The sequence below is a fragment of the Melanotaenia boesemani genome, chromosome 9, assembly GCF_017639745.1.
Source record: "Melanotaenia boesemani isolate fMelBoe1 chromosome 9, fMelBoe1.pri, whole genome shotgun sequence".
Lineage (NCBI taxonomy): Eukaryota > Metazoa > Chordata > Actinopteri > Atheriniformes > Melanotaeniidae > Melanotaenia > Melanotaenia boesemani.
Genome location: NC_055690.1, coordinates 34838993 through 34866596, shown reverse-complemented (window position 1 = coordinate 34866596; position 27604 = coordinate 34838993). Strand labels below are relative to the sequence as shown.

General features: G+C 41.1%; 1 protein-coding gene across 3 annotated transcripts; it reads right to left on the bottom strand.

The window, feature by feature from the left end:
• Positions 1-1022: 1022 nt before the first annotated feature.
• On the bottom strand, positions 1023-27156 carry zgc:162698 (uncharacterized protein LOC560165 homolog). Of its 3 annotated transcripts, none has more exons than XM_041994270.1 (21): positions 26889-27156; positions 25551-25620; positions 25328-25425; positions 23545-23664; positions 23416-23466; positions 21202-21258; positions 21071-21106; positions 20849-20972; positions 19696-19763; positions 16497-16680; positions 16319-16418; positions 15370-15463; positions 13117-13185; positions 12747-12855; positions 12604-12662; positions 10023-10126; positions 9868-9941; positions 9705-9766; positions 9526-9578; positions 9351-9381; positions 1023-2043 (listed from the first exon to the last, which is right to left on the bottom strand). In XM_041994270.1, the coding sequence occupies exons 1-21, from the start codon at positions 27024-27026 to the stop codon at positions 2002-2004; spliced, it is 1743 nt and encodes a 580-aa protein (XP_041850204.1). In that variant the 5' UTR covers positions 27027-27156; the 3' UTR covers positions 1023-2001. The 3 variants fall into 3 exon arrangements, with proteins under 3 accessions (XP_041850204.1, XP_041850203.1, XP_041850202.1); XM_041994269.1 differs by lacking the exon at positions 13117-13185 and adding an exon at positions 13744-13821 and having other exon boundaries at positions 25331-25425; positions 26889-27155; XM_041994268.1 differs by lacking the exon at positions 13117-13185 and adding an exon at positions 13744-13821 and having other exon boundaries at positions 26889-27153.
• Between the last annotated feature and the right edge of the window lie 448 nt (positions 27157-27604).

Below are 27604 nucleotides of genomic sequence, written 5' to 3'. Positions count from 1 at the left end.
GGTTTAATCCTTAAACAATACTTCTTCATTTCTGATGGTCTAGAAGCCTCATTGCGTGAGTTTCATACCACAGTCTGAAGTTATGTTTCTTATAACACATCATGGCTTCAGCACTCCGGCCTGAAAATCCATTTTTTCTTCTCCAAACAAAGTCTAAAAACAACTGAGACAGACATGCCAAGGTTTTCCCGATGCGAAGCAGCTGCAGACGGATGCTGCACACAGCAGAGATGGAGAGTGGACTTTTCCCTGCGGTATGGAGCGTTTACTTCCCTCAGACAGAACGAGCTGAATGAAGCGCACACACACACCGAGCTGGCTGAAGCTCTGGAGTTAAAGCCTGAGATGAAGACCTTCTTCATGCTCCATCGAGCGCATAAAAACCGAACATGGATCACATCAGATCTTTAAACAAAGACGCTCCATCAGTTAGTCTGATGTTCTGTTTACACACAAGCTGCAGAGGTTGCATGATCAGCACCTGAAACACACCGAGGTGACTTCTGGCTGCACAAACTCTCCAAAAACAGCTTGATCTGCTCCAATTGGTCAGCTTCAGAGGCTCGATGAGGCTCCGCCCACTATGTTGAATACCACGTAGAAGAGCTAAAAAAAATTGTGTTTAGTTTTAAACCATCTAAACGTTTGAACGTCATTGTTTCATGCAGAAGAGGTGGGTCATAAAATACCGGTTTTGGCAGTAATGGTGGTATCAGGAGGATCAATGATGTGTTTATAACACAAGGTAGTATTGGTGGTAGTGTGATTTTAACTTTAACCTGACTAAATGCAAATTGGGGTTAAACCCTCAGATTAATATGACTGTTTTGCAGAACTCGAGTGTCCAGTTTGTAAGAATTACTGCCATGTAGTGGCTGAGATGGGGATACCAAGCGCAGATGTGAATGGACGGTGGCCGTCAGCGGCCAAAATTCTTTCAGACATGAAGATGTTTTCATCTGTGAGTGGATCCAGTGGCCTCAGGTGCAGCAATGACTGCACTTGAGGCGACTGTCTTCTTCTATGGTCCGATTACGCCGCTACTCATCCCATGCGGAGCTCTAGCTCCTATCAAACAAAGCCGGTACTGCAGTTTTTAAGCTTCACACACACAGTTGTTTGTCCTTTGAGAGACACCGTAGTAAAAATGGTGGCACAAATATAGCAGCTGCCTTGTATGTTGATATATAAATGGCTCATTCAGAGTGAATAAAAATACAAGTTATTTCAGTAAGGCGACTAGAAACCAAGACAGTTTTTAAATATATATGCCTTTTTTTGTCATTGACTTGATTTAGTTACACAGGACACCTTTACTGACTTTAAACATCCACTGAGAGGCAACATCCCAGAAAAGGTTAGAACAAAAACTTAAAATGATTCACCCGTCTGAACCGCTCACAGCAGCTCAGACCGAGTTTCATCAGTTTCCGTCTGTGTGCAACACAATCAGAAATGAAAAGACTGTGACCAGGTTTTCTTTCTGATTCTCAAACTTTGGCTTTTACAGGCTGAAGACATTTAAACACAAACTTAACCCGAAACAAACCCCAAACAGCATGGAGGATGGCGAGGCTGCTGCACGCGACGTCCATTCAAAGATCAGACGTGTAAACAAAGAAAAATATAGAAAAAAGGCAAACAAGCTACTTTGAAGCAGAAAACATCAAACCTCAAATTATACGGTGTACACAGATGGATGTACATATATTCCAATATAAAAATAAACAGGCGGTAAAAAGAAAAACAGGTCTGCGTGCCGCTGTGATTGATTCTACTCCCAGTCTATGTACAATACAGGCTTACAAAGCTCATAAACTCAGGGATCAAACCACATGGTGACGGCTCCGCCTCTAAAACAATCTCGTCTCATCCTTCGTCCTTCAGTTTATCTTTTTGTGCTTTTAATCAGCCGTCCTCATTCACGAAACCACGCTGCTGCCCGTTTACCAGACTCCTCCCCGTCCCTTCTCACCACCGATCGGATCGACCTGGTCCATCTCAGTCCATCTTGGACATCTCGAATTTGGTTGTCATGGTTTCCTGCAGAGAAAACACCACCAAGCTGGTTAGTTTCTGATCATGTGATAATTAATGTTTAGGAAATTTGGTATCTTTTGTAAATATTCATCCAGTTCTGCTTTTCAATCCTAAAAAATGGGAGCGGGGAATGTTTTTTATTTTTTTATTTAATTATATTTTTGTGATGTGAACAGCTGATTGAGGATCTCCAGTTTGTCTCCAAATGTGAGAAAATCAGAGAACAGTTTAAAAATACCATCCGTTTATACTAACATATACGTTCTACTTACGAAGTTTTGAATCTTGAGTAAAATACAATAATTATATCACTGTAATGTTTTTAAAAAGTAATTCTTGTAATTTAGAAAACATTTTATTTTAAAATAAATAACATATTTCAGATAGTGTCCCTAACATTATAATTTCCCTCGGTGGAAAATGTAACCAGATGGGATTTAATTCTATTTTGGTCTTCCTAATAGCAACAGACTGAACACACACCAGATCTGTTCCCTCAACCACAAGAATAAATGTCCAGGTTACCTGAGACTGCAGATTCACCTGCTCAATGTGCTCTTTAATTATTAACATTTACTCCAACAGTGGCTTTTTATTAGGATCCATCCATTGTCCACGTCCACTTACACTGATCCAGGGTTACAGGGCTAGAGGTATCTGCCTCCTGGTTACTAACACCACTAACCTCTTGATTAGTAACACCACTGACAGCCTGGTTAATAACATCATTAACCTCCTGGTTAATAACACAACTGACCATCTGATTTATAACATCACTGACTGCCTGGTTACTAACACCGTGAACCACCTGATCAATAACACCACTAACCTCCTGGTTACTAACATGACTGACCTCGCTGATGAACAATTTCATGGTCTTTAAAGACATTTGTGAATCTGACAGAGGCTTTCTTAAAAAACTTCTTAGTACAACAAGATTTTGGTAAAAAAAAAAAAAAAGTGTTGCTCAAAGACACACGGAGGGATTTCCAGTCAGAATAAAGTTTTCAACCAGTCTGGAGGAATTTCAGCGTGTTGTTTCCCTGACTAAAATGAATGGGTCAATGACAAGAAGCTGTTGGATCCATTTGACTTGAATCAGGTGTGCTGGGCCTGCATTAGACGGAGCAGCATCCAGAAACATCATCCATCACCAGCTGATAGAAGTTAGAACCACTGTTGAAGCTGATGAGACAAAATATACATAAACTGGTCTCATTCTAGTTTGAATGAAATAAAAGACAATGAAAATAAAAAAAGAGTCTTTAGTAAGAGTTTTTTAAAGGAACAAATACATTTAAAATGTTACCGAGACTATCAGGATTTATTCAGGTTGCACAGAAGGTCCATAGGGAGAGACGTGAGCTCTGATGGGAGGGTAAAATAATCCCCCTCTCCTCTTTAATCACCATGAACTGCATCATTTTTCATCACAGGCTGTTCAGATCTCAGATTTGACCTTCATTTACCTCTTAAATAACAAGAATATGTCGAATAATCAGCAATAGGGATGCAATTATTCTGCCTTAATCCCAGCCTTTAATCAGGGAGAATCATAACATGGTTACTCCTCACTTATCAAATATCCTGCAGCGTTACAGGACTTATCGCCGACCGTCCACCTGAACGAAGCGCCGAGCCTCCTCTCTGCCTCCAGCCTGCTTCATATTCCCATGCATTTAAACCCACTGTTCATACAGCAGCTAACAATCAATTGATTTGACATTTGAGGCACTTTGCTGATTGCCGGATGACTGAGAAGTGGTTCGGTTAGGAGATGAAAGAGGATATTTGGAAAGTGGCCTGAATAAACAGTTTAAGGGGAGATAAATAAAAACAAACGTGTTCTACTGGAATGTCTGATGAAAACAGAATCTGATGTTTATCTGAAGAATATCTGATGAATAATCAATGAATATTTTACATTTTATGTGTGAGATGATCATTAACGGCTGCAGCACACACACGCAAGCATGCTGGCGTCATATCGTTCAGCTCGCCATGACAACAAGGAGGATAAACAACAGTGTGACGTAACCGTGGCAACAGATGATCTCTGAGTGTTTGCCTCCCCCTGCTGTTCAGAACCAGAATGATGACACTGAAGTGCTTTTTGTTTGGTTTTTTCCATCCTCTGTCAGAAAAAGCCGCAAAATAAATTATTTTCAGGCTCTGTTCTGGAGTCTTGGAACTAATCACACCAGCTGAACCAGAACAAACGTGGTGGGCTTGACTCTGCCGAGTTAAATAAACATCTTGGAGGTTTAGTCCTGAAAGTTGATGGTTAAACTGTCAGGTTCTATTATAAACTACAGTTTCCCAAAATAAACAATATTCAGACATTTTGTAAGACGTTAGGATGTTAATGTGAGCTTATATAAATGTAACCTACTGACATTTAAATCGGTTGCCAGGTAACGTAACAATCCAGCGACTAAAAAAAACACTTCCAGCGCTTGATCGACCTCAGTGAGCCGACCTGGTTTTTACCGCCTGCAGGTGGTGTGTGTTTGGGCTGAATCCGGGCTGCTTTTGGCACTTATGGCGCAGTTATGGCACTGGCAAGTGTTGTGTGGGCCAGAGGTGGTCCAGATGCCAGTCACCAGCCTGCACATAGATTACAGCTGCTTCTTTGTGGGTCACATGTGGCTGAGATTAGGCTGCCACATGCACATGGCATCAACTCCACAAGTCAAGGCCAAATGTAGACCAACCAAAACTGCAGATGTGGGCCATAATTGGACCAAACATGTTTTTTGCTTTCTGGGTACGGTCTTTATTTGTAGAAGACCTGGGCTGGGGAGGAGCTACTGACCAGCTTCTTCTTCGGTGGTGGCTGTCCTGCAGCTGGAAAGACTGGACATGTTCTTAGACGTGTTGTTTTTTACAGTGCCAGTATTCCGTCTTCATATTCTAAAGTTCACTGATGATTTGGTCTTACATAAGGGTTTTCTTTAAAAACTTTGAAACATAACGTGTAATACAGTAATGGTTTGGCTGAGCGCTGAAGGTGTCCCGGCCTGGGAAGAACAAGCACTACTTTCTTTGGTTGAACCAACTTTCTTTCAGTCTGAACGTGGTTGGCTGCCAGTGGAAAAGGGCTAAAGGTGACAGGAATCTAACCAAATCTTTCTTCTAAAGCAGTTTTTCCTGCATGCTGCTGTATTTCATCGTTTCTTCTTGTTGGTGACGTCAGTCTACTTTAAAATTCAGTTTATTTTTACTACTGTTACTACTTCTATTTTACTTCCCGCCTTATATAAAGAGCCAGTGTTTATTTTTTAACCTCCCTCATTGTTTATTAGCACTACTATTAAGACCGTGATCATATTTTTATGATGGATGATTTATTATTATTATTATTTGAAAATATTTGATTTATTTACCTTTTTTTGTCTTCTTGATACAGTTCTCATCACTTATTGGCACATTATTCCACTGATAACTAAGATTGTTATTTCTTTTTATTTGTAGATATTATTGTTAACATCGTTACTGTTACTAATAGTGACGGTGATAATAGTAATATCGTTATTGTTGACACTATTATCATAAAATTGTTTATTTGATACATTTATGTACCCTCCTTTTTCTTTCCTTACCTTTTCTTCTTTATTTATATATTATGTATTTCTCATTCTTTATTGGGATTATTATTATTCCTACGATGACTCAGATGTCTCAGAATATGATTTCACTTCGGGTGGATGTTATCGTTATTTTTAGTTTGATAAAAACTGGCACATTATGTAAACTGTTTGACACAATTAATCATTCCCTACTTCTGCAGCACCTTTTATGCTGTTATAGCATAAAAGGTGTAAACCCATAAGAGCCTGACGTGACATATTTGTTAAAGTTTCTGAGACATTTTGCTTCAATTTATGGTCTAAACTTTGCTCAAAATCCTGTTGAACACAATCTGATACTCGTCTTCTGTCCCCTAATAAATACCCAGAAACAGAAAACCATATTATAATATTTTCAATATATCACATGGTAATAACACACACACACACACACACACACACACATATTTTTTTTTGTTACATTTTGTTAAAGGGCCAAATAAAGACCACATATTAAAAAAATTGGACTTTTCTTACCATTTTTTTATGGGTCGGGCCTTAATGGGTTAAATTACATAATGAAATCTATTATTTTAATAACTTCTTATGTTAGATTTAATAATACTGTGTCACATTTTTAGAAAAGTAACTTGCGGTGTTCTTACAAGGTTTGGTATTGGGACCTAAGTTATTTTTACTTTATTTGAATGACATTGGTGCAGTATTTAATAAGTTAAAAGTTTTTACATTTGCAGATGACACAAATCTATTTTGTTCAGGACCAGATATTAAATATATTATTGCTGACAACAGTAAAAAAGGAGTTGATCAGGTTAAAAATGATTTGATATCCAGAAGCTATTATTAAATGAAAATGAAACTAAATTTAAGGTGCTTGGTGGTGCTGGGGCAATTTGGGAAATTCAGTTAGTCCTAAATGGAGCTGAAATTGAAAAAGTATATGAAACTAAATTTTTGAGAGTAATTTTAGATCATAAATTCAGTTGGAAGTCACATGTAGAAAATAGAAAACAGAAATTGTCTAAATTTTTTGGAACAAGAAATGTTTGTGTATATTGTATTTTTCACTTAAAATGTCCTATATGTCATATTGTGTTGAGGTTTGGGGAAATACAAACAGAACATCCTACCTGTATTTAACAATTTTTTAAATTAAGAGAAAAAATGATCATTTAAGAGGGTTTGGTGTCTTTGAAAGAGACCATGTGAGAACTAATGTTAAATAGAGATGTGTTTGGGATTTTTATTGTGGAAAGGACTAAGTGATGATTTGAAATTGTGTAGATCTCTCTTGAGTTTAAAAGTAACATTAAAAGGTAAAATAATTAGGGAGAACAATTAAAAATAATTTACATGTGAAATGATTAAAGAAGAATAATTTGAAGTAGGTCTTATTTTTTATTTGATTTGATTTTTTATTACTGATTGTACAGGATAGGCAAAAATAAGCCTTGGCTTCAGCCTTTTCCTTTTTCGGTTACAGAGCTTGTACAAGATTTTATTTTTTTATTTTTTATTTTATTTAATGTTTTGTCAGCTGAATGTGCACAATTCAAGTTTTGTAATGTAGATTGTAACCAAAAAAAAATATTAGTAGAGCTACATTACATTGTAGCCTCCCTGGTTAGGTGTTCCAGGTATGCTCCCCTGGGAAGACCCAGGACACGCTGGAGGTACTGCGGGGCCGTATTCGCGGAGCCGAATTGCAGTAAGAACGCGTAAGTATTTTAGCAATCCACCCTTTCATCCCACAAAACCAGGGATTAGCCTCCATGGAACCGATCATGTCTGAAGCCAGGAATCGAGGCGGATAGGTTTGAAACCTCTACCATCTGTGTGTTGTGAGGACAGTGTAGCCACACAACTAGAGGATATGACGTTAACGTGATGAACACGCACCGATTCCCAGTTCACGCCTCCCTCATTTTTTTGTGCTTTGTCTTCAAGCGTTACTCGAAGGAGAAGCTCGACTCGCAGTGAATCCTCAGCCATCTTCTCTTCTTCCAATGTGAACTTTCTGCAACATGTAGTGAGCATTTATCTGCGCATGTTTTAGCTTTGGACTGTTACTCAACATGCTAATCACCATAGCGCGCCTAACCCAAAACTGAAAACCACCTTGATTCTCAGCTTCATCTCTAAAGTTAAGACTTTAGTTTTTGTCTTTCTCTTATCAACACATCTGTAATACCTTTACCACACCAAAAGCAGCATGTTTAATCAGAAGATCCCCCCACACAGAGCTGTCCACAACAGCAAAAACACACCAACCTCTCACCAGGAAAACTAATATTTCTACACATCGTAAAGCCGATGTCCAACCGTCGTCTGTCATGTTAAATCCACGTCTGTGCAATGAGACATGAAGAAGAGGACAATATGTGTTATATACAACTGCTTTTATTCATTTGGTCAAACAAACTAAAATATCTGTTGTTCAGGAAGATGTGAAACATTGTCTGATTATTTTCACTGTTCGGACATGAGTTCAGGACTATTTAACTTTAAAAAGTTGAGTCATAGATCCTTCTGTTATCCAAGAAAGATTTAATCTTTGAATCAGAGATAAACCATCAGTTCACGTCCTGATATCTGGAACTATCTGCTGCTTCAGGCCAGCCTCTACACGACCAAGCAGAAGAAAAAAAGGAAAATTTTGAAAAACCTAGAACTTCTTTGCGTGTGGATGGTGGAAGAGGTTGAGATTAAGACTTCACGACAAATCCTGCATTGTTTCTGCTCCTGGAAGTGTGACTTTTTGGTGTTTTTATAGCGTTGTTGCTACGTGTGTTTAGAGTAAACAAACCCTAACTCCCTGGTTCACTCCATCATGGTCAAGCTTCTTTAAAGGAGTCTAGTCTAAGTTGTCTTCATCAGAAAGATTACTAGGACATCCTGGTGGATGAAGCCAAAACATTAGCTCAAGTTAAAATGAGCTCAGCTCATGTTCTGTTGCTTAGCAACTGCAGTCTTGGTGTTTTTTTTCACCCAATGAGCTTTAATTTAGCCATAACACATCATCAGCTACCTCTAAAGCTGGATTTATACTTGCATGACATCAGCATAACTTCAGTTACGGCGTCACCACCATATGCTCTGCGTAGGTCCGCAGAGGCTTGACACACACCTCTTCCAGATCTAATGTCACCCCTGCTTACAGCACGGTTACGCAGAAGTACTCCTTTGTGATTTGTCAGTTTGTGAATTCGCGTTTCCAGATTTCTGGAGCTTCGTGCTGAATTTGTGTGGTTACAGCGGAAGAGAAACCGCAACCAATTTCACGGCGTAACCCTACGCTTGAGTGCGAGAGCAAATGTCACCAGCGTCAGCTGTGCCGACTCTACCGTACGCAGATAGAGCCAGGACAAATCCAGCTTAACCAGGTGAGGTAAAGATATTTCCAAACCTTTAACCAAATGACCACTTTAACTCCTTTTGATCCCAACCAAAGCTTCACAAAACACTTTTCTCCACGTCTTTATAAAATCCTTGGCTCTATCTCCATTTTTATAACTTCACGAGGAACCCCGATGAAACCTCAGTCAGTTCCATGATTTGAAATCTGAGTGAACTCTCATATAAAACCTTAATGTTGATTTGTTCTGTAAAAAAGACCAGAGCCAGACATTTACAGATACTACAGATGAGCCACAGTATCTGACCTTTAGGGCATGAATCAATGAGTGGGGCCTTAATAACCCTAGGAAAGTAAAAACCTACCTCATCCGAGTCCAACAGGGGCGGCAGGGCACTGTGAAGATGAGAAAAATATAAATTTAATCAGCTAGAGCAGTCTGACAAGCACCAAAACATTCCTGGACCCACATCTGGATACAGATCATCAACAGAAAAACAAACCAAACCAATCAATAAGCTCCATGGTGGAGTTACTTACACATCTGCTAGCGATGTTGGGATGTTCTCCTCCACCCATTTCAGATCCTCATCCTGTGGAAACAAAACCACTTTTAACAGTTTATCTGCACTTACAAGTAATCTGATAATATTCAGCATTTTTAAAGATTCACTTGTCTTCATGAGTTTAATAAAGCCGAATTTGCTCTGAAGACTCACCACTTTGTTGGCTTTGGCCGTCCCGTTGGTCTCGTTCTTCGCGCCCCTCATCTTCATCCCCTCTGGAGGCACAAAGACCCCAAAACAGAACAAGAACAATAGTTGGGATGGCTGAGGTAATGAGTAAATAAGAGACATAATTGAGGAAAGAATGGTGTCTGACCAAACGCCTCATTCATCATGGGCTCCTTCTCCTCATCTTCGCTCTCTTCATCCACCAAAAGACTGAAGGCATACCTGTCACAGAGACACGGACACTCTAATTCAGCTTAAAAACTACGGAGAAAGCCAACAAAAAATCCCTAAAAATCACTCTACCTCTGGTTATTAGCTGACGGTCGCCATAGGAACATAATGACCAATAAGATGATGGAGAACAAGAAGCGCCAATAGGCGTCCTCAATCCACAGCTCTCTCCAGTCCTGCAGGAGGGAATAAGATTCCTTATCAGACCGTCTGACAACCAAATGAATGAAATCAAAAGTGTCTCAAACATGCATTTTATTGCCATAAGTATTGGAACCATTGTCCATTTTCACTCTGAGGTTTGTTAAAGTTGGCATGACGTACGGGGTTGGGGGGCCCAGGTTCATAGATAAGGTGGCCTGGCAAAAACCATCACCTCGGTCTTTTTCTCATTAAAACTCAAAAAGTTAAATTAATGGTGAACATACATGTGACAGCTGTTATTTCTCATGGCTCTATATACATTTTTTTCAGACTAATTTCAATTTAAAACATTTTCTACAGGAAAACAGCCAAAAATAATTCCCTCATTTGAGAAAATCAAATTTCGTTATATCAAAAGAAAGAAAGAAAAAATCTGAACTGCACTGAGTCAGTTTTCTAAAGGTATATATTACATATATAAATACATTACACACACGCGTGCATTGTACGGTTCAGTCCGTCTGTACGACTTCATCATGCTGTACTTTGTGGTGACGTTTAAAGTGATTGTAGAGATTTGTGGTGTTGCAACCATAGACTGTATGTAAAAGATGGGCGGAGCCTCCGTGACGTCACCTGTAGGTTTCTGAAGAGCAAAAGTGAAGCTCATTGGGCGTTCCCACCATCGCTATCTTGGTAGCGTCACGCGTGTCGTTAGTCTCGGAAAATCCAAAAATGGGCAAAGAGGTGGAGCTGAGAGGGGGACTGTGAAAGTGGATGACTGACAACCATCAAACTCCGAGCTGCCTGTAGCTAAGAGCTAACCGAGCTAACCCCAAGCAACAGTAGCTAACCAGCTAACGGAGGTAGGCGGCTAAAGCAAAGGCGCGCTGTTAGCCGGTTAAAAACTGCGGTTGTGTTGCACTCTTCTTTCTTTCCGCGGATACATGATGCCTGTCAATCAAAAGGACACACCCCTAATTATGCCGAATTTCAAGATTAAATAACATCCAAACAGATGAGTTAGAAAAAAGGTCAAGTTTACCTTCATGACAACTGTCATGAAGGTAAACTTGACCTATTAATCCGAAAACGGATTTTTGTACCAGGCTTTAAACATGTTTATTTGTGCTTTTTAACATGGGAGTCTATGGGGATTTGCTCTGTTTGCTAGTGGATGAGGGGGGAACTGCAATTTTTAGCACTTCTGCATAGGCTTCACATTTTAGAGGCGGAGGCTGCCGCTTGGCTGCAACCTGGGCAAAACACACTTTACTATGCAAATCACACTGTCATGAACTGGCTTAAAACCAAAATACTTCCACACTGCTGCTGAACGCAAACATTTTTTGGATATGAGTTCGGTTCGGGTGAGAGGGTGACTCTCGCCACTACCAGTTAGATTTCGCTATGCATTTAAACCTCTGTACCGCAGACTTTCCTCTGCTATTACTCTTGGTCACTCTTTCCAAACACTCGACTGCAGGTGGTCTTCCTCCACCGAAGCATGTGTTGTAACGGCGCTTTACCATTGGTTAAGGGAGGAGGCAATGGCAGTGCTGCGTTTGGGGACGCTTGAAAAAATCCAGGAGGAAATTGTTTGTGATGCAGCTCGTGATATAAATGCTTTAGAAAGTGTATATGTGAATCGAGATCAAGATCGTTTAACGAATTATCATGCAACCCTAGACCTTACTTCTGGATGAATGGTCAAAAGTTCCTAAAAACGCACTCGTGAACTTTGTGGAAAGCCTTCACAGAAGCGAGGGCCAAACTAAGCCCTACGAATTAATGGGCAAGACACACGGGAGGCGACCAACCACGACGATGGTGTCCCGCATCGTGTTCTCTGAACGCTTTTCTCCAAGAAATGTGATTGCTTATGATATTAAAGGGAATTTAGACATTTTCAAACCAGTCCGTAACAGACAAGGCGTTAAGGATGAAGTCAGAAGATTTTGCTCGAATTAAAATCTTGCTGTTGACTCTGCTGCACAAAGAAAGACAACCTTGGGTTCATCCTATTTTACAAACAAGGAAACAGCATGGCGAAGATCATTTGATGGCGGACCTCAAGGCTGAGAACCTGCGTTCACCACGGCTGCCTTTTATTTACATCTCTATAATCTTTGCGTGAAGCATCGTAAAGTATGTGGAAGTCAGACACAGCTCAAATGACCTGCTCCTCCGTGTTGAAAGTGTTTGCAGACGGTCTAGTATTCTCTCAGATCATTGGTCAGTCCATGAAACCCCTCAATGACTGGTTGTAGTGCCATGCAACAGCGACAAAAATTTCTATTTACTTGTGTCGCGTCGCAAGCCCTGTGTGCACGTCTACGTGAACAAGCGCAACATTTCGCCTGAAGGAAGCAACGATTTTCGCATCATGCAGGTTCCATTGAAAATGAACGGTGAAGGAGTGACGTCGCCTCCTGTGTGTCGAGCCCAATGGGATCTCCCAGAGGTCTCAATATGTTTGGCAATAGTGCATGAATGTAAAGTTACTTACAGAGACACACTTGGGGAACATGATGGTCCTCGTGTTCCAAATGATGAAAATGACCGATGCTTAAAGGGGGGGAAAAAAAAAAGATTTTTAAAAACACGTAAGGAGACTCAGGAAGTATGTAGCATGATGAGTCATTTCCGTACCAATGACAGTGAAGATGAGTGTGTTGGTGAAGTGTCTGTAGAGAGCCAGCTTCACCACATTCCTCCTCAGCTTCAACAGCTTCATTGTCTCGGCCAGACTCACAAAGATGTGACAACACAGTTAAGGAACATCAGCTAATTCAGTTCTCCAGCTTCAGATCACCGAATCTGATCGCTGCAGCCAAAGTTACTAGACTTTCTATGGTTGAAAGCGTTCAAACATAAAAAATACAGCCAAAATAAGGTCATCTTAAGATTCTAATGTTGTTTCTGCTGAACACAAACAGAATGAGGAACAAACCAGAGAAAAAAAAAGAGCGAGAAAAGCTTTCTGCTTTTTTTAAAGGGGGTGAGGTGCAGTAGCGGATATCCACCAGCAGAGGGTAGAGTCGAGCACAGCCAGAGGGATAGCAGCCAGGAGAACTACGTCACCTTCAGCCTGAACAGAAGAAAAGGAGAGCAGGAGAGGAAAAGAGGAATGAAATGTGGCGGTGAAGGCAGGTGAAACAGAGTATGATAAGGAAGGAGGCGGGAAAGGTGGCAGACAGCAACAGAGGGAGTAAAAGGAAAAGAGAAGGATGAGAGAACGAACAGAAAGGCAGAAACAGCAAACCTGTTCGTTTTGCTCAGCTGGATGAAGTTTACACTCTATTCTTACGGTTTCCTGTTATCACGATTAAAGATGATTTTATTAGTGATTTTACTTATTAATGTGTGGATACTGAAATATCTGTTGTTGATGTTAGCTTTGCTGATTTGACTGGAATTAATTATTTTTAATTAAATTGAATGTAAGAAAACTAGCATCCTGAACAACGAACCCAAAATAGATCAATAAAAACATGCTTGCCAAGAATATACTTGCTTTTAATTAAGCGTATATGTTAGTTTCAAGCGTCGTTTGAACACATCTTAAAAAAATCTCTCTGATGCTCAACTGACAAAGAAGTAGAAAAAACTCCGTCAACATTAAATCTGATTTCTCTTTAAAGGATATCCACCAGACAATAGCGGAGTCAGTGAGGGCCATAACTACATTACAGAAAAACAGATCCTTGTTGTTATTGCCTCGTTCCTGCAGAGACAGAGAGGTTAGACACATCACACACATTCATGGTTTCGTTCAACCACAAAGTCAACCAAAATATCTCAAATAAAAACGGTCAGATTCTGACAGCTGATAATTTATATGCTGAAGCTCTGAGTGTTTAAAGAAGAAGAAAATTAGAAGGAGCTCTGTAATTGAAACAAGGCAGGTCTGGTTATTTTTCTGTGGAAAATCAGCTTTTAGTGTCTAATGGTCTTTTGGAAACATCAGATAATGAAGTCTAAACAACAACAAAAAAAACAAACAAAAAAAAAAACATAAAATGTCTGTTTAATGTTGGTTTTTACATTTTAAAGTTTCTTTTCTGAATAATCATTTTGTCCCAGTCTGGATCCATCCTGAACTGGTTTTTCCTGCATACATCCGGTTGAAGCTTCGGGTAGCAAACCAGATCACATCCGGTCTACAGAGCTGTCCTGTGGAGTTCCTCAGAGCTCCGCTCTGGGACCCGCCTTGTTCCTCCTTTGGGTCTGATAATTCAGCAGCTACATGAAAATTCAAATCATGCTGATCTGAATGAGATTCAGCTCTTTTGTGGTATTCAGCTACTTTATTTCAACGTTCCACAGGGATTGATTCAAACTGTCCTCCTTAATAAGCGGCCTCATGAGCATCAACCTGAATTTATTTACAATTTTCAAAAACATATTTGGGAAAAATAAATAAATATATATATAAATAAAAGAGTGGAACAAAATAAAGTATAATCTAATCCAGGGGTTCCCAACCTTTTGTCCTCGGAGACCCCTTCATGCATATACTAAACTATTAATAATTTATTCTGGTTGAGTCCTGTCCTTTGAAAAAGCCAAAATTAAATTAACAACATACAGCCTCACTATATTTCCTTAAAATAGGGACAATTTGTGGACATTAATCACAATGGCTCTAATGTTCAAAGCCTCGGGGACACCGTGTGCTCTTTGGGAGACCCCCTTGAGGGGTCCAAGACCCCAGTTTGGGAACCAATCCATTGATGCCTGTTGTTGCAAATCTTTGACAAACCAATCTGACCTCTGTTTATGTTTTTTTTTTAAATCAAGCCAATTTCTTTTATTTATTTATTTGCTAGCTATTTGCACGTCAGTCTTATTTTTGTAGTTATTTTATACGATTTATTTCTCCTTTATTGGAACGCTGCAACTTCCTGAGACATTCCCACCGGGCGTCAGCTGTCGGCTGGTGGAGAAGAGACTGGTCTTCAGAATGGGACTACTGGTTTAATGCATTAGTTACAAATTCAATAAGTTAATGAAGCCCACGTTCTGTTAGCTTTGTGGTTAGCAGCTAATTTTATTACTGTTCTAGATGTTAGGTTAGGTTATTTTAAATTCTTCTTACACTGACTGTCCAAACAATATGATCAAGGATTTGGGGGGAAAGCTGGAGGAGGCAGATTTAAGTGTGGCTCGGCAGCATTTATTTGTGTTTATCTGTTGATTTAAATGTTGAAAGTTCAACTCCTACAACTCAAACGAAAGACTCAAACACACACAGACACACACTTTAACTCACAGCGTTTACTCGCAGGATCCCCTCAATGATGGAGAAGACCAGGTAGAGCAGCCCGATCCCAACGACTCTGTGCATCAAAGCGCCGAGTCTGGGCCTGATGCAGAGACACCAACAACACTGTGAAAACACTGCGAAGCCAGTGTGAAGCCATCAAACTCACAATGACCACAGAGTACAACCTCAATTCCTAAAATAGCTGGGTCTCTGTGTGAAACAGACATTTTACACCTGGAGGAGCATTGGACAACTAATTAGGTTACCTGGCAACAGGTCAGTAACATGACTGGTATAAAAGGAGCATTTCAGAGAGGCAGAGTCTCTCACATGGAAAGATGGACAGAGGTTCACCAATCTGAGACAAACTAAACCTAAAACTGTGGAATGATTTCAGAAAAATGTTCAGACATTAAAGATCCACCATCTACAGTGTAGAATATCATCAGAAGATTTAGAGAATCAGGAGGAATCTCTGTGTGCATGGGACAAGGCTGGATGCTGGTGATCTTCTGCATTAAAAGCAGACATGGTTCTCTACTGGAAACCACTGCATGGACTCAGGAAGACTTCCAGAAACCACTGTCTGTGAACACAGTTCACCCTGAAACCCACAAATGCTGAACCGTGCTGAACATCACCCTTGAACTACTTTTTACACCGTGCTGAACATCACCCTGGAACTACTTTTTACAGACGTGTTACTGCCATCAGATTCACTATAAGCTCATATTTTCCATCACATGGTAAAATGTCTGTTTCATCATCTGAGATGTTGTTTATGGGGATAAAATATGACTTGATGAGGTTTGGAAATCATTGAGTTCTGGTTTTACTAACATTTTATGCAGCATCCCAGATTTTGGGGAATTAGGTTAATTCTGTCAGAAGAAAAACTTGGACTGATTTTAATTAACAAACTTCAGAATTTGAGCTCAAATTCTGAAACTCTCACTTGACGATGCCGTAACCCAGACTGGCGATGATGACTAGAACTCTGGCCAAGGTCCTCTTCACCGCAGAGAGCAACTCAGCGAACACCACCGCCCCCTGGACTGCAAGAGGACACATTACAACAGGTTACCACCAACACCTCCCCTCCGTCAGAGTAGACCCTGTGATCCGTCTCCTACCCGACAGGCCGTAATATCTGATGCTCTGGAACTCTCCATAGTAAACGGCCTTCTCCACCATGCCTAGGAAGATGACGCCTCCGATCCAGAACTGGATCCTGAGCAGGTCTCGCCAGTGACAGGCCAACAGAACCAACCACAGCATGGCCAACAGCACGTACACAATGCACATCACCATGTAGAACTGCAGACAGACCAGACACAAGGATGCAGAACAGCTGCTTTGCTTCCTCTCACATCTGGACACGACTCACTGCTCATTTCCTCCAGTTAAACCTCATTTTATTTCTATTTATACTGATGTTTGGCTGAGAGGTAAATAATATGTTCGATCATTTTAAACTTGTTCTGAAATTTACAGCTTTCATATGTCGCATAATTTAACACACAACTCTTCAATTTTACTACGGATGATTTACAATAAACTGATTTTTTTAGGCAAGATCCTCTGTGCTACTGTCTACCTCATATGATGAGAGACAAGGAAACACGCGACATACCGGCTCAGACGTGAACCAGTCAAACAAGGTCTGCGTCAGGTGCTGGGGAACCAGAGCACCCTGGCAAGAAGTGGGCTACTGGAACAAGACGAAAATGGACGAGAGGTGAGAACAAGGCTCTGTTGGAATGCTACTACTCCAGTAACCCTATTCAGAGAGGTTACATGCAGAGAATGTGGGAAATATGGAATCTTCAAAACCCACAATCAACACTCACTGTCAAACAACTAATAGCTCAACATCCACAGATGGCAGCTGCTATCACAGCTTGAGATTGACAAGGTACAACACAAATGCTACAGCAAGGGGGAGCCAGGATGCCAGGTCAGGGGGGAGTTAACAACAAATCCCCATCCAGACATTGGGTACGAAGCCCCAATAAGCACAATCACGCTGAGCGAGGCAACGACTGACCTAAGAGATAAGATCATGGCAAAAATGACCATCAGGCAACCCCAACGCCAATTACAGAGGCTGAGTGGAGCACCATCAAAGTCTCTGGAAGTTGAATGCAGCTTTGAGAACGATTCCTACAATTACCATCACTGAAACCAATGAGCTGATCTAAACCTCACCAGCAGTGATCCTTGAGGTGCTTGGCTATCAACCAAAGAGCAACCATAAAGATATCCACCATGGAAGAGGAGGCTGGAGGCCAAAATCAAGGCAGCTTTGAGAGAAGTAAGCCAACTATCAGAGCTCCAGAAAGGTGCAATGAACAGGTACCCAGGAGGTACAGCCAAATACCCATACCTGAAGCACTAGAAACTGCCAAACGACGACTCCAAGCCTTGGCCACCCGCCTAAAGAGGTACACGAGAGAAATTGAAGCAAGGCGAATAAACCGGCTATTCTCAACTTAACCAGCTAGTGTACTCTCAGTGGCAGGGTAATAACAGGGCAGACCCGCCAAGGCTAGAGACTTAACAATACTGGAAAGGCATATGGGAGAAGGAGGCATCACACAACAGCGGTGCACAGTGACTGATGGATCTAAGAGCAGACCACAGCAACCTCCCTGAACAAGAACCAGTAACCATCACAGTGGCAGACATTCAACAAAGAGTCTCAGGTATGAAAAACTGGACAGCACCAGGGCCTTACATGGTTCACACCTACTGGCTGAAAAAGCTAACTGCACTCCATGAGTGCCTGGCAGCACAAATGTCCCAGCTACTAAACGATGTAAACCCACCCTGAATGGCTAACTGAAGGCCGGACAATCCTGATCCAGAAGGATCCCCTGAGGGGAACAGTTCCATCCAACTATCGGCCAATAACCTGTCTCCCCACCACATGGAAGCTCATGTCAGGCATCATAGCGGCTAAGATAAGTGGGCACATGGATCAATACATGAGCACAGCACAGAAGGGCATTGGTAAAAATACCAGAGGAGCAAAACACCAGATGCTGGTAGATAGAACAGTCGCTCGGGACTGCAAAACTAGGAATACCAATCTGTGAACTGCCTGGATTGATTACAAGAAAGCCTATGACTCAATGCCACACACATGGATCATGGAGTGCTTGGAGATGTATAACATCAACAGGACTCTAAGAGCCTTCATTGCAAACTCAGTGCAGCAGTGGAAGACTACCCTTGAGGCCAACTGCAAACCAATTGCACAAGTGTCCATCAAATGTGGCATATACCAAGGAGATGCCCTGCCCCCTGTGCTGTTCTGCATAGGTCTGAAACCCTTCTGCCAAATAATCACCAAGACTGGCTATGGATACCGACTCAGGAATGGGTCCACCATCAGTCACCTCCTCTACATGGATGACATCAAGCTGTATGCCAAGAGCGAGCGAGACATTGACTCACTGATCCACACAACCAGGATCTACAACAATGACATCGGAATGTCATTCGGACTTGAGAAGTGTGGGCGGATGGTGACAAAGAGAGGGAAGGTAGTCCATACAGAAGAGGTCTCACTCCCAGACGGCAGAATAGCAGACAATGAGGACAGCTACAAGTACCTTGGAATCCTACAAGCAAATGGCAACCACGAACAAGCCACAAGAAAAGCAGCCACAGCCAAATACCTCCAACGAGTAAGGCAAGTCCTATAGAGCCAGCTCAATGGCAAGAACAAGATCCGGGCAATTAACAACTATGCCCTGCCGGTCATCAGATACCCTATATATATATATATATATATATATATATACGTACTAGGTTAGGATAACACCGATGCTATTGCTAAATATAGACGGGTGTTATGACTGGCCGTTTTTTAGGAATAAACCACGCGATATGTGTGAACTGTCGACATCAGCCGGCTCTTAACGTGCTATTACAAGTCAACGTTGCAATGCTCTAACATTTTACACGCACATCCTGTTCCGGTGCTTCACACTTCAAAATAAGAGTTCTGCTTACAGCAGTTAGCCAAAACATTACAACGGGTAGCTCCTTAAGCTAATTTAGTACAACTTTAGCAATGCAGTTTAAATAAAAAACTGACCGACACAACGAAGCACGCGTCACTCGTCATTACGCATGGCAAACAGAGTTAATATATATTTAATATATTCTATAGTTTTAAATGTTATTAACATAGTAATAAACATTTCTGGTCCTAAAACTGATCTTTGAGGCACCCCACATGTAACATTCTTCAGGCTGTACTGACACTGATTTATTTAGTCTGTACCCATGTCAAATTTTTTTTTCTTTGGTGTGGGTTCTTACCACCATCAGAGGCCATTCAGAGGCGGATATGTAGCCGTAGAAGTGGTCATCCTTCATGCTGATCTCAACTATAAAACACAGACAGCAGAGAGGATGGGAGGATTATTTTAGAAAAGAGAAAATTAGGTTAATTTCATTTCAGTGTGCTTGTTTTATGTTCAGGAAAAAACATGTGAGATCTGTTTTTAGGTGCTAATAAAGAGGAGTTGGTATGTTCTTCCAGAGAAAGAAAACATGGCAGACGGCATCAGGTATTAACAGATGTAGGAACAAACATCAAATCTTTCATTCATCAGAATTCCTGTCAACAAATTCATAAAGTGTAGATCTTCATGTTATCAAACCAGCATCGGAGCATGAAGCAGAAATCTGAGCAGGGATTATACGACTGAACCCACCACGCTGACGTAAACTCACCGTCCATGATGAGGGTTTGTGGAGCAATATTTTATTGTTTAGGAGCTCATGGATTTTTTAAAATCTGTCTGAAATGTATTAAAATAGTGATACATTTTTTTTATCTCACCAACATAATATATGGAAAATAACTCATGCTTGTTTCTTATAAAAACAGTGACATCATTCGATCAAATTGACATTCAAAGGGTTAAAATAATTTTAATAATGACTTTCTGTATTTTTGGTTTGGAATGAAGTTGATTTAATGGTTTCAACAAAAAGTAAAAAAAAGGTGGGGGAGGTTTAAAATATAAAGTTTTTATAGCAGTTTCTGGGAGACATTTTTCTCCTCTTATTTAACAAAATGTTAAAAATAAAATAAGTTACATATATTTACCGTATATTACTGCGTTAAAGGTTAGAATTACTGTAGTGTTAAAGGTTTCCACCAGGGGGCAGAAGACAAGCACAAAAGAAAAAAAAATATGAAGCCATTTTGTTTTTATAGCTGGTTTTGGCAGAGGACTTGTCCCCCCCCTCTTCAAAGATAAAAATTCTTACAAAAAAAGATCCAATATGGAGAAACAAAACCAAAATGGTGGCAAAAACAGGGAAAAAAAATCCCAAAATGACCCCGAAAGGTAAAAGTCTCATTAATGTTAACTAATGAATTAATGATTAAAGTGTGAAATTCTGACATCGTGACCAGCAGGTGGCAGTAAAGCTCAGGACGGTGTGTATGCGTGTTACGGACGCTGCAGGTTCCAGGGGGACTCGGCTGGGTTCTTGTTGATCTCGCTGATGTTGAGGATGAACATGTAGGGCCCGTCCTCCCAGCTCCGAGCCACCGTGTTGAGTTCGTCAGAGTTCGTCTGAGCCTGAACCACAACAGAGGGAATTTAAGGAGAAAACATGGGAATGTTTCAGTTTAACATGTGGATCGCAGCAGGATGCAACTTCCTGAAGTCCAGCCCACCTTTGAGGCGGAGACGCTTTCATTGCCTGCAGCCATCTGAGAAACAGGGAGGAGAGAAATGTTTCATCATCATCATCATCATCATCATCAGGAAGGGAGAAGGATGTGAAAGGTGAGCTGGATTTGCACACCTGTGTGGTGGGATGCTCCGCCTCTGACCTCTGCTTCCTTGGAGCCTTTGTGACTGGCTGGAGAAAGAAGGAGCAGATTTAACCAAAGGTTGAAAATATTATGAAGAAAATTTCTGTCTTTCTGGATGAATTAAATGATTTATTTTCCAGATGGAAAGTCATATTAACTCAGGAAAAGGTAAAGTGTGATATGTTAACATGTTGGGTTGTTTCCTAAATACTGAAATTAGCCATGCTTGCGAGTTGAAACCCGGAGCAGGAAGAGTATAAATCCAGAATCAAGCCGTTTCCTGTTTGTCTAAGGTTAAATGTAACCCACCAGAGTCCAAAAATCATTCAAAAAATCTTTCCTTCCAGAAGAAAAAACGATTGCGTTTGCTTTTTTTTTTATTCTCTTTGTAAGCAAGATAATAACTAGTAAACATGATCGGCCTGCAGCCTGATTCCTGAACTATCCTTAGATTAAATTTGATAGCAAAATACACAAAAATAGTGGTAAGCAGTGAAAAAGAAGAGACCCCTTCATATGCTGGTTCCTAACGCAGTCGGAGTTTTCACTCAGGCATCTGTACGAACCAGACTCTCCGTCACCTAACGCAGCCAAACCAGAGTGACCCACATCTGCATCCTGGTGCGTTTGAAAACATCTGCTCACTCTGTTCAGTGATGAAACAGGACAGGAGCTGTAAATGAGGGCAGGGATCCCCAACTCCGGTCCTCAAGGCCCACTGTCCTGCAGACATTCCTTGTTTCCCTGCTTCAACACACCTGACTCGAGTTAATGGCTCATTAGCAGACTTGTGCAGAGAGCCGTTTAATGTGAATCAGGTGTGTTGCAGCAGGAAGACATCTAAGACCTGCAGGATAGTGGGCCCTGAGGACTGGGGCTGGGGACCACTGCTGTAAAGTACCTGTACAGGTGAGTGACGGAGCGCTCCACCAGGGCTCCTGCTTGACTGGATGTAGAAGTTTAAGTGACCAGATCAGGATGAAATCATCTGTGTTGTTCTGTGTGAAAGATGATCCAGGATGCTGAACATTTCACTGATAAAATCTCGGTTCAGGGTCTTTCATCTCAGCCTTAGTGTGTAAAGTGCTTGAGTGAAATCAGTATGTAGGAATCACAGCGGATATCAGCTGGATCACATTTTAAGTGTTAACATAAGTTCTTTTTAGTAGCAGAACAATACTTTTTAATTCCACTCTACACCTAATCTGCTTGGAACAAATATTAATTGAACTGGAATTTGCCCCTTTTCTAAAGTCAAAGTAGACATGATAAACTGGCCCGTCCACGACCATCCACTGCCCGACCTGCTTCTGTCTCCTGGAAACAGGACCGTCTAGGACAGGGGTCTGCAGCGTTTTCCAGTAAAAGAGCCATTTTTACCAGCTGTCCCACCAAATCAATACAGTTTAGAGCTGCAAAACTCTTAGCAATGAGCTACGATAAGCAAAACTGCTAATATTTTACTGCATGTTATGTGTCGTTGCAAAAGAAAACCCAAACCAGCACAACATCCTCTGGACCTGAACCAGGCTGCTGGACCTGAACCAGGCTGCTGGACCTGAACCAGCCTGCTGGACCTGAACCAGGCTGCTGGACCTGAACCAGCCTGCTGGACCTGAACCAGGACCTGAACCAGCCTGCTGTCTTTTTACAGGTGTTTGCAGAAACATCTCTGTAATTTTTGGACTATTTTTGCTTGTTTTTTTAGTCCAAGAAACAAATTTCTGGTATTTTACTGAATGATTCTTTGGTGTTTATGAACATGCTGAACAGAAAACCTGCAGCAGCAGCTGAGTTTGGGGACTTCTACCGCTTCTTTAAAGCATGTCTGCATGACTCAGATTTCCACAGAAGTTCTAGAAATCCTTAAGCTTGCTACTTTTCTACTAAATGTGTGTGTTTGCTCTGGAAATGTCTTTCAGCGTTGAATTTCTTGGTTGCTTGTTAATTTATCAGCACAATCAAACATACAGGTAAGCCAGCATCGATGGCAATGAACAGAAATTCATCCGTCCATGCAGAATTAGACCCATGTTTCCTCCAGAGCCGGTACTGAAGGGTTGCAGACGCCTGGTCTAGGAATATCTGGGATAGTGCATCATAACAGCTGCTCAGTCGCCATGGAAACCAGAGGAAGCAGCTGTCTGAGGTACCTGAAATGATCCAGTTTATGAAAAGTAGCTCTGACGGACAGATGGACTCACCTGCTGTGGGTCCTTTAGTGGGGTTTCTTTCTCCAGGACTTTCACATTGAACTGAGTCAGAAACAAACACGGCTTAACATCCCATCCACACAAACGATGGCATCAGTCTTGTGTGTGTGTGTTCCTCACTATGTGCGGGTCTATGCTGGACTGGCAGACGATGGTGGGATACTGGTGGAAAACGTAGAATCCGCTCCCTCCCTCTTTTATGACTTCCGTGGACCTGAAGTATTTTGAATGGTCTTGGTTCTGGACACAAGTAAACATAGATATAAGTTATAATAGTTATTTAACCCTTAAAACTCCAAACCATTTTCCCTATTTTTGGTCCACCTGTTTTTGAATAGAAAAATACCTGTAGAAGCTGAACCCTTTTCTTCAGGACAGCCTCAGCTGTCAGATTATGAGGCTAAAATTATGTAAAATTAATGTATCAACAGATACAGCACAGTAACATGATTCTAGAAAATTCTCCAACCAGCTGATTTACTGGCGGCAGGTGAGGGCGCCAAGATTTGGTATAAAAGGTACATACGTACAAAAAAAATCCAGCATCTCTAGTTAAAACCAAATTTAAACTGTGTAAACTGACCCTGGTGAAACTCTGATGATGCAAGTAAATGCAACATGTAATGTACTACATGTTCTACATTAACACGACCATGTTCTAGATCTGGGTTGTTCAATTCGGTCCTACGAGGTCCGCAATCCAGCAGGTTTTCCATGTATCTAACAGTTCTGCACAATGACTAATTTGAGTCAGGTGTGTTGAAGCAGGGATACATGGAAAACCTGCTGGATTGGGGACCTCGTAGGACCGAATTGAACAACCCTACTCACTCTTTAAGTGTCATCTCACCAACTGCCTACATGGTGATTTCATCTGTTTTCATTTAATGAAGAGGACGTCAGAGAACGTCGGCCTTTATGCTGCTAATTCTACTGACATAGCAGCATAAAGGCCGACCAGAAGAAGAAAGCAGAATTTATTACTAACAGAACTTTGTAGGAATAACACACAGATGAGTAAACATTGTATTACAAAAAAAAACTAGAAAGAAAAACATATTTTTGCATCGTTGCTGTTTGTAAAGCTGGAATATCTCCCTCATCGCCGCGTGTCAGACTGATCGTTGAGCAGTGAACGAACTGCTGCTCCTGCGACGCTGCAGTAACGCAGCCCACTGGGAATCCTCCCGAACCTCTCGATTGGTGTGTATTCCAGTGTCAGAAAACGGAGGTTTAGCATGAGAGTGTGAGAAGCCAGTCAAATGTGCGGGTCTCACGGACGATGCGTGAGAGTTGGCAGTCCTGTAAAACAAATGCAGCGTACCGGCTCGTACAGGTGCGGTCTCGTGCTGCAACATGCTGCTGTCAAGTATGACACGAGAGAGAGATCACCCCGCAAGAAACCAGAGCGTTTAGTCGAGATACTCCATAGTGAAACCTGTTGTCATACACAGTCTATGGTAAAGTAAGATAAAAAAAAGAAAAATAATTATCACGGCCGGCAAACTCATCGTGCTCATTTTTTCTTACCGTGCAATTAACTAACTTATCGCTTATCGCGACAGGCCTAATTGTGGATTTACCAGATAGAGTCTCTAAATAAAACTACATTTAGTGGCTAGATTATAAACCTCCTGGACGGGATGGAAATGCCTGGAAAACTACCGTAGACCTAAAACTATCCATCACATTTACCCCCACGGAGCTACACACTACCGTTCCTGAGACGCTGGTGATGATAGAAGTGATAGCGCTCAGGGAGGGAAGTTATCTGGCAGAGTTTTAAGGGTTAAATTAAATTAAACATTGGTCTTATTTGCTAATAAAATCAGACATCAGACTGAATCTTTAAATCTGGATCTGATAAGTGAGAAGAGTAAGAGAGGGAAATGGAGACTCTTACTACCCGCCCGAAGACTTCATTGTAGCAGTGCGAGTTCCTCAGATACCAGGAGACGTTCAGGTGGACGGGGGACGAGGTGTTGCAGCTCTGTGTCACCACTGCACACAAACAGACCAAACTCGTTCACTTCAATGACATTTACTTTACTGTTATTCTGAGTCAGTAACAAACGTTTACCCAAAAAACACAGACCGCTCCTTTGAAGAAATTAAGACATTTTCACCTTTCAGACGGATTGAAGTGTCCTTGAAGAGAGTTTTGGCGTAAAAGAACATCTGACTCTTCAGAGTTTCCTGAAATAAACAAACCAAATAACATCATCTGAAATTTTCAGGTGACTGATTTAGTTCATCAGAAGTGATGATTGGGACCAAAGCAATCATCACTTCTGCTTTGGTCCCACCATCTCCTCCAATAGTTTTAACAAATATATTTATCATTTTCCCACTGTCAACCCTGTCACCTCACATCTGGTCACAGGGTTGACAGTAGGAAAATAATAAGAGGAATGCTTCAAACCACAATGAAATGAAGTGAAAAAAAGAAGACTAATATTCCTCCACAACTAAGTAAGAGACTGATGCTGCCATCCAGAAAACAGGTACTCAACTTCTTGCTGTTACAGGAGCTTGAGGTGGATGCGGTTTTCACATACCGATTCTGACTTCAAGTGTTGCTTTTGTTTGATGTATTTCAGGCTTTACTTGTCTATCTTCTAATTTTTACTCTGCATCAGGTGACATCTTGTGTTGGTGCACTGCTTCACTTTGTTTGCATGGCTTGCAGTGGAAAGTTGCTCAGTTTTACATGATTAGATGCTTCAGCGTTTCACGTCATGATATCAGACACATGATCAGTCAGGTGATGTTTTACCAAAAGTTACTCTGGTAAAGGGATGCAATGAACTCAGAAGTCAGTTTTTACAATACAAGACACCCCTCAGTACAAGACCACCAAAACTTGAAACACGCATATGTGAATAACTTCATGTAGCAGCCAATCAAATCGCTTGATTTAGCCTCCTGTGAGCTGATTTTAGCTCTCTTTAAATGTTCTGCATCTCTTTTTATTATTCTAAGGGACCAACCCTGCCTCCCCGAGTCCCCTGAGGCTGTGCCCTGAAGACCCTTTCGTTAATGTGACCATTTTACCTCACCTATCATTATATTGCCACCCTAACTAACGTCCCCACCAGGTCATTCTGTACTGATGACCACACATTTCTATAAAGATTCCTACTATATAACATAAATATTATTTTAAAAATTAAGTAAGTAATTTAGCAGCAAACATAACTTTAGTAAAACCCCAAACAAACTTATCAGATATGTTTCTCAACGTGCTGATTTGTTTTGGTCCTGGTTCTCTTCCTGTGATCTGCTAACGTGGTTGAACGTGACAGGTCTCTGACGTGGAGTCACAAATGACCCAGAATTGGTGTCACCAATTTGCCGAACCACCAAAAAACAGCGTCGCTACCACTCCTTTAGTTCCCTCTACAGCGTTTAACAGATCCTGTCAGATAAACGACACTGCATCCAGAGAGGAAACCGGAACTTACGCTGGTTACGCTAAGGGTCCATATCCCCCGTTCGGAACCGGCTGATACTCGTTCGTTCAGACTCGCCAGCAGTAACGTGAAGAGTGACAAAGTCCAAAGCCCAGACCCGATCCGACCCCGACCCGCGGAGCTCGCCATTAGATCCAAAAGTAACCAGGAACCACTTGAAGCAAAGCCACCACGACAACTCACAACAAGCTGCGCACTTCCTGGTTCCGGGAGACGTTACGGGACGAGGCGTTCAGGGTCCGGCAGACGTTACGGGACGAGGCGTTCAGGGTCCGGCTGAACCAGGCGCTCAAGGGTCACGAGAATTTTAAAAAATAACTTATAAAGAGACTTATATATTTGATTAGATTTAATTTCTTTATTTCGAGCCATAGAAATAAACATGTTGTACAGTTGAAAATAAATATATTGTACATTGACAATAGATATATATCGTACATAGAAAAATAATGATATTGTACAATATTATGTCTTTAATACCCACACTGGGTAGAGAAAACAAAGCAAAAGAAACAGTCGGAATAATAGTATCTTTCAATATATCACAGACGTGTTCTCATTATATATATATATATATATATATATATATATATATATATATATATATATATATATATATAGATAGATAGATATAGATATATGTTGTTGTAGCTCGAAAAGGAGTGGGAGGAAGACAAACTTATTTAATCCCACACCCTATTACATCA